General features: G+C 27.5%; 1 protein-coding gene across 2 annotated transcripts; it reads right to left on the bottom strand.

Moving 5' to 3' along the window:
* Positions 1 to 8723, bottom strand: RNaseX25 (Ribonuclease X25). Of its 2 annotated transcripts, XM_015518485.2 has the most exons (9): positions 8121 to 8721; positions 7695 to 7777; positions 7423 to 7590; positions 6901 to 7315; positions 6538 to 6797; positions 6209 to 6376; positions 1076 to 1207; positions 616 to 1000; positions 1 to 550 (listed from the first exon to the last, which is right to left on the bottom strand). In XM_015518485.2, exons 2-9 carry the CDS (start codon positions 7766 to 7768, stop codon positions 398 to 400), a joined length of 1755 nt encoding a protein of 584 aa, XP_015373971.2. In that variant the 5' UTR covers positions 7769 to 7777; positions 8121 to 8721; the 3' UTR covers positions 1 to 397. The 2 variants fall into 2 exon arrangements, with proteins under 2 accessions (XP_015373971.2, XP_015373972.2); XM_015518486.2 differs by lacking the exon at positions 6209 to 6376 and having other exon boundaries at positions 8121 to 8723.

Raw genomic sequence — 8723 nt, 5'->3', positions numbered from 1 at the left:
TTTAAATAAAAATAAGAGAATTATATTGTAATACAAATTTCAACAATTAATAAACAATGAAAAGTGAAATATAAAATATACAAATATATAGAAATTAAAAATGATAAGACTAAAATGTACAAAGCTTCACTAAAAGAAAGATGTAAATATTTAGCCAAAAACTATTTAATGTACATTATTATAAAATAATTACTTAAATTTCATTATCAGCTACTCGATATTATATTGTTTGAATATTAAAATTTATTTAAAAAAACTCTAAAATTTTTAATTGAAATACTATACTACACTACACAATACATATTCATAATATGAATTATATAGGTATTATATTATATTCAGATCTTACTGATCACAGCATACCACAGTATTAATAATATTATAATTTACAACAAGATTAAACTACTGCTCCCATATAAAATATATCTTTATCCAAAGGACAATTTGTAGATGGTCTATTGCTGTTTCTTCTGAATGGATCACAATCAACCAATGCTAATGATTTGTCGAAACATAAACGCACTTCATCAATATAAGGTTTGTTGGTGCGCTAAAAAAGAAAATTATTTGAATTATTTTTTATAATGAAAAATGTTAAATATTGGTGATACAAACATTTTCAAAATAACAATCAATATGTGGGTTTTTGCCCAATCCAGTTCTTAAGGTATGCCAAATTTGATTAACTGGATAACTGCCATTAGGTTTAATGCCTCCCTGTTCCAATAAATCGCTCAGTACATATTTTTTAGACCATTCTAACCCTTGATTAAAATATTTTAATTCTGAATTTAAAGCTGATAGTGATATAGCACATGTTCCATGTTTCATCCATTCATGCCTCCAAAGTTCGCCTTCTTGTTTCCTCGTCCATGTCTTTGACCCTTTTATTTCTGTCCAACGATTTTTTAATTCAGGAATAATCGTATTTAAAGAATTTAAACTAAATGTTGTTTGGTTGTTGCAAAAAGATGGACCAAATGCACCAATTTTTGATGGCCTACAATAATACGAAAACAAAATAATAAGAAAAACATATTGTATTTTTAGTTAAATAGATGTATCATTTAAATACCAAATTCCATGTATTGTCCATTGATTGCGATTGGCTGGTAAGTTGCAAGTGTGAGTATTTGAATTAACAGTCCAAGTGTGACAAAAAGTATAAGGCCATGACTGAGAAAACACCAATATATCCCATTCTTTGCTGAATTCATATAATAAAAAATATGAATATACATGATATTTTTTTAAATCAATAAAATTGATCTCTACCAATAGCCTTAATGATTATAATATAATATGAACAAACACTAGAGAAAACAAAAGAAAACATAAAACAAAACAAAAGTTCTGAGAAAAGAGATTCTGTCAAATTGAAAGTAGTAGTAATATACACAATGGCAGAAAAATTTGATATGCTTCATAAAAGAATAAATAAGTTTGTCTCAACAAATATGCGATATCTTTGAAACTTAAATATATAAATTTGAGCGATTGTAACTATACTATACATCTTACATCAATATATAGTATACAGTAGTAAGCCGAAAGACTAAATTTTGATGCGGATGCATCAAATTTTTAATAGGGTGATGGCAGTGGTGCCGACGCTAAGTTCTGATCATAACCTAATCTCTTTCAGCAAAATTTTATTTACTTCATACATAACTTTTATTAAGTGGCTAAGTAAATAAAGTGTGTTATAGTGTTCATTGAGATGTAAAAGGTAAATACTTCAATATGAAATTGGATAATTTATAATCTAAAATTACTTTTTTAAATCATTCATTTAGGTAAATTTATATCATTACTAAGTGTATATACTCAATTGTGTAACATAAGGGTGCCCGACTATGGCCCAAGATTATATTTTATTAACGGTGAATGTATTAAATTAAAATTGAAAAAAAAATAAATTCATATTTATCTAAAAATAATAAATATTGACAGATAGTAAGTGTATATATGCAAAATAAAATATAAATTAATATTTTTTCTATTCCTACTGCTAATTAGTTATTACCAATTACTAACGTAAATCAAATACAAAAATATGGCGTAGCATTCTTGTAATTATTTACATTTCGCAGGAACATTAAGATTAAAATTCCATCACCAATATTAAATTAGTTTATTGATTAAAGGACAATTTAAAAATTCTTGGTCCTCTAAGAATTTTTTACTATTACACTTGATAAAAAAAATTAGGCATTTCTGGTGTAACACACAAATTGTATAGTAGGTAGATTTTAAAAATATGGGATATATACCTTAAATAGATAATAAAATAATATAACAACCTTATTCATTAAGGTATTAAAATTGTACATACTAAATGAGTTATTAGAAATTCGGAATTAGAAAAAGCAAACAGAAACCCCAAAATGTGTTGGAAATTAATTAATAATTTTATAGGTAAATTCAAAAATCAAATTTATATAACAACTACTATACTACATAACGGTACTGAATTAAATATAAAGGAAAATGGAAAAATTATCACAAATAAATGTAATGACTTCTTTATCAATGTAGCCTCAGATCTTCTCACTAAACTAAAAAATCAACAAAATGTAACCACTGTTTTAGATAATAACATCCCTAATAAACAAATTATTGATCAATTTATCCCTACCAATGAACGTGAAATAATAAATCAAATCTCAAAACTAAAAAATAGTTCTTCTCCTGGTTTAGATGGTATTACAGTCAAATTATTAAAAGAGAATAAAATTGCATTAACCTCCCCCTTAAAGCATATTTTCAATCTTAGTCTTTCAAAGGCAACAGTGCCAGATTGTTTCAAATTTTCCATAGTCACACCAATTTTCAAAAAAGGCAAAACAAATTTAATCAATAACTATCGACCAATCTCAATGATTTCAAGTATTGCAAAAATATTTGAAAAAATTATTAAAGATAGATTTGTTACATTTCTGGAAACTAACAGCATTATACATCAATCTCAATATGGTTTCCAAAAAGGTAAAAGCACAGATCAAGCCATCGCTAAAGTGACTGAATTTATCTATAAATCTTTAGATGAAAGTAAAAAATGTGCTACGGTCTATTTAGACCTAGCTAAGGCATTTGACACTATTGATCATAACATACTATTACACAAGATAGAACAATTAGGATTAAGAAATAAAGCGTTACAGCTATTTTGCTCATACTTAAGTGATAGAAAACAATGTGTTAAAATAAATGATGTTATCAGTTCTCTAAATATTGTAAAATGTGGTGTACCACAAGGAACAGTCATCTCCCCCATACTTTTCAACATACAGCTAAATTATATTCACTCACTCCCCTTAAAAAGCCAACTTATTTGTTATGCAGATGATACAGTTATGCTATGTACAGGTGACTCGTGGGATAAGATATTTAACATAATAAAATCCGACTTAAAATTAATAAAAAAATGGTTGAATGATAATAATTTATTTCTAAATTTAGAAAAAACATGTGTTGTCCCTCACACCTTAATTGAGAATTCATTACCTGCTAAAACAAAAATAAAAATTCATAATGACCTCTGCACACAATTAGACAATAATTGCTGTTGTGAATCAATAAATATTGAATATAACTTTAAATACTTAGGGGTATCGAAATCAGTAGCAATATGAAATGGAAGAACCAAATCGATAATTTAAGAAAACAACTTCGAAAAATGATGTATATATTAAGAAATTTAAATAAAGTTCTAGAATTACCAAAAATATGTCAAGTTTATTTTGCGTTGGTTGAATCGATTATCTCATATGGTATAATAGGCTGGGGTGGCGCTTTCGAAAATACCATAGGTCCCCTACAAATCTGCCAAAATCAAATTATTAGAATATTGCTCAATAAAGACCGTATGTATCCAACAAAAAGCATATATACTGAATTAAACATACTTCCTATTAAAAAAATATATATAAAAGTAATTGCTATATTCATAAAAAATCATAGTTTATTGCAATCAATAACGCATATAGTCAACACGAGATACGCAAAAAACCATTTTTACATAAAAAAAACTAAAAAAACCACTACAAGCAGACATTTTGAAACAATTGGCACCAAACTATTCAAAAAAATGCCATTTTATATAACAAACCTCCCTATAAATTTATTTAAAAGAAGTATTCTGCAGTGGCTATTGGATTCTCCCTATGAATTGAATTTATAACACTATAATTCTAATACTATAACTCAAATTGTATACACCTTAAATCTTCATACGCTTATTTCTTTTTGTAATTTTGTTATTAACTATATATTTGTAATTTATATCTAATTATGTTTTTTTTTTTTTTTTTTTGAATTCCTGGGCCCCCACACGAGTCATCTCAGTGGGGCCCAGTATTCATATGTATATATGAAATAAAATAAAATAAATAAATAAATATCCTATCACAGAAAGTTCTACTAGTACAACCAGTAGCAAGCCATACTGTTTTTTTGTTTAAAATGGTTACCTAATTCTTTTGTTCATCATTTAAGGACAGATTTGTATTCAAATAAATATTTGAATGTAGATTGAATATTAAAAAAATTAATACAGTTGAGTGTGTTACATAACATTTAAAATAAATTATGACTTTATTTTATTTTAAATAGTTTAGCAATAACACCTTATTCTATTCATTGTTCTGAAAATTAAGATCTCATCTTTAGTCCATATTTTAAAAACAGAATTTAGGTGACCCTTCAATTTATATTGGTAACAATCTCTTTCGAAGAGATTCCAAAAATTATGGTATATTTTTATAAAAATCAAATATTTCAAAATGTATGTTTTAAATTGTTTTTTATGAAAATGACTGAAATTTCAAATAAAATATTTTATTGTTTTAAGCAGTTTTTTGAGTAAAATTGGTTATAAAAATTAAATACAAAAATAAAAAATATTCCTAGATTTTTTAAATTGGTATATTACATAAAAATGATTTACATACATTTTTGTTAAATACTAGTAAATACATACAAATTTAAGAAAACTAAGTATACAAATAATTTAACTTCCATACTAAATTAAAATCCTTTTCCTATTCTGTATTTTTCATAATATATGAATATTCAATAGGTAATTATATACTCTGTTCAAGTTAAGAAACATAGTCGGCGGCTGACATAAATGGGGGACATGGCAATACTAAACGGCAGGCCACAAATAATTTACTGGGTGGGGGTTGCTTAACTCTAAATAAACAAAAAACTGACTGTTGCCGACTACATTTCTTAACTAGAACAGAGTATAGTAAATTATGCGTAATGTTAATCACTCTCAAAATTATATTGAATCATGTTTATAATATATAATACTGTAATAATTATGTTTTAAATACTTGTCCTCTTTGACATTTACATATACGAATAAATAAATAAAATAATTATAATATATTACATAATAATAGTAATTAGTCATTAATTAAATAGTATAGAATTTACAGAAAAATTGAGTTGATTGAATTAAATTTGCAAAATAAAATGACAACTACAAATTATAAGCATTCATTAATTCTTCATACCTTTTTAAAAGCAATTGCAAATTACTGAAGTAAATAGTTTTTAAATTACATGGAGATAAAAATTTACACTACGGTATAAGATATAATAACAGTAATTAGAGTTAAACATATATGCATACTGAATTAAAGAATTAGATACATTTTTAAACAGTAAATATCTTAAAAGATCAACCAGAATCTTTCATGTCAAAAAAAAAAAATCCTGATTATTATATTATACTCACGCAAAAACAAAGAAAGATTACTAACAGGCGACAAGTGTTTAAGATCAATTTTTTTAATGATGCTTAGTTTAAATACTAATACACTAGCCTGTATCAAGATGAGCGAAGCATAGATAGTAATATTTAAATAATATTTTAACCAAAAATATAATGAAATAGTGCCCAACACCAAGGGATTAAGTACATTGTTTGGCTATATGATAAATATTGAAATAGATTAATCCAATCTATGAATTTAGAAACAAGTACTATGAATATCTGATATTTAGTAATTCTGCAGAGTTCTTAGTACATCTTTTTATTTATTACTGTTATTATGTACCTTTATTATTGTTCCAGAAGTACATAGAAGATATTTAAATCATTTTTATATCAAACATTTCTAGTTTGAAAAAAAAAACAGGATTTTTAGTGTGTTAAATGAAAAATGTATTAAATTAATAACAAATAAATATGTACCGTGGTATATAAGGGTATGAATTTGATCGATTTAAATTTTGTTTAAATGGAGTATCTGTGCGAGGCTGATATGAATGTGATCTGTTAAAATGACGAGGACTTTTAGTTATCCACACATCTGAGTGATCAGATACTTTTCGTTTTAACCTGTACAACAGCTTTGAGTGCCTGTAAACATAGTACTTTGGAAAATTGTTTGGAAATTTTTATTTATCACCATGCGATTAGTAGCATTACAGTATACATAAATTGTGTTAGTTGTATTTATACTAGAATAGATAAAATAAAATAAAGCAAATCATAAGTCTGTTAATATAATTATAATTTACTCATTAACAGTAGAATTAGAGTTTGTAAGAATAGAATCTGTAGAAGTAGAGTTAGAGTTGGTAGAATTAGCATTGGTAGAAATATTCAGTTCTGGAACATGATCCAAGTACAAAATGGGTTTTTTAATATCACAATTAGTTAATGCATGAGATTTCTTCATTTGCCCTTGTCTAGGTTTCATAATGCCATCACAATCAATTAGGTTTAAAGTCTTATCAAAACATATCCTTATTTCAGCCAACATTTGTTCCTTTGTATCCTATAAAATAATTTATCTCATAATTTTAAATTTAATGTTAAAATTATTTGTTGAGATCATTATTTAAAAAAATTATTAGCATGTACTAAAACTATTAACCTACATGTTTAATTGCACATTCAATCCATACATTTGTTTTCAAATCAGACTTCACGGCCTTCCAATAATCAGCTACGTTTAATGTGCTATTTATTTTTATGTTACTTTTGTCTAAAACGTCTCTCATATTGAATTTCTCAGACCATTCAATTCCTTGATTGAAGTATTTAAATTCTGAGTCTAAGGCTGGTAGTACTACAGCACATGTACCATGTTTTTCCCATTCGTGAAAGTATATACTTTCTTTTTTATGCGCTGTCTCTATGCTCGATGAATTTCTTTCTGTAGTATTTTTAGGTGGAATCTCTATATCTATCCAATATTGGTTTAATTTATCTTTTATACCATAAATATCCTGAGGATTAAATACCAATGATTTGTTACAAAATTCTGGGCCTATTGTTCCAAGTTTTGTAGGCCTGAAAAAAAATAGACACATAGATTACCTATCGTAATACCTATTATTTACAATAGAAAATTAATATACCTCTAGCAAACTATAAATCAGGGATAAAACTATACAAACCATATGCCATGAACTGTCCAAATATTCTTGTCGGATGGTAAGTTACATGTGTGTGCAGGATTACTACTTTTCCACGTATAACATAATGTGTTTGGCCACGTTTGTGTGAATATAAGTATGTCCCAACTATTAGGATCTTTGGTAGGGCGCGCACTTTTCATAGTCAAACTGTAAGATAAACAAGATTGTTTTATCGTGTATATAATATTACTGTTGTACATTTACGAAGAGTATATAATAATTTAATTACTATAAAAATATTCAATAATTACCCCAAATACAATGTACCAAGACCAAATGTCACTATTACTGCTGACAGCAGCGCTGTCCTATTGCTCATTCCCATTTTGAGACGCTAAAATAAATTGAAAATATAAAATTAGGTAGGTAGTTTTCATATTTTGATAATTTAAATTTTACAGTTTTTAAATCCGTAACATATGTATTTTAAATATCTCGTTTTTCGATGTTTCATAGAAATTGGAAATACCTAATAATGATACTTTTTAAGCTTACATGCTCACTCTTTAAACAGAAGAAATCGTTGAAAAATACCAATAGAACGAATAACAATTAATCAATTAAATGAAAGTATAGGACCTTCGTTTGCTAAAATATTGTAAGTCGACACGCAATAATGACTGGGAAATGAAAAAAAATAAAATACATTATTACGTATAATGGAGAACTCAGCTCACCTGTTTTAGCCCTCACTCGACACTCGGAAATCGAATGCTCAATGGCAAGAATATTAAATAATTATCATTCAACTGTGTTCAGCACGGAACTGCGAATTGAAATGACGAGACAAACGGACGACGACGGGCATAGACAAGTATACTAAATATATACGGGTGAGCAAAAAACTGGAAACAAACACACTACACAGTACACACACTGTCCGTATTCCGTACGAATGTTCAATGTACCATGTACGATTCAGTCACGACTCACGACTCACGGCTTCACATTCGCTGATGAATGACGTCACTCACAATCAAGATCGTCAGATCGCGAAACGAATGGCGAATATTACGAGTTTTTAGCGAACTACCGGCTGTTCAGTACAGCACTAGTGCACTACAGCCTGCGATTACGAACAAGATTGTATGTCTATATGACGATTGACGATTACACTACTACAGTGATGCATACAGTCGTGCAATATAGTGCACTACTATTATTGCAATAACACTCTGACAATTTTGCAGTGCGGCGTGTTGTTGCTGCACGAAATAACATGTAAAAATGCCAAATTAAATGGGCAACAGACACTGTCTGGACTGGTCTGGACGTCTGGT

This window comes from Diuraphis noxia, unplaced genomic scaffold (genome assembly GCF_037042655.1).
Source record: "Diuraphis noxia isolate RWA-SAM2 unplaced genomic scaffold, SU_Dnox_SAM2 contig0003, whole genome shotgun sequence".
Taxonomy (NCBI): Eukaryota; Metazoa; Arthropoda; class Insecta; order Hemiptera; family Aphididae; genus Diuraphis; species Diuraphis noxia.
Note: the sequence above shows the minus strand (reverse complement) of the source record. Positions and strands in the feature narration are given on the sequence as shown.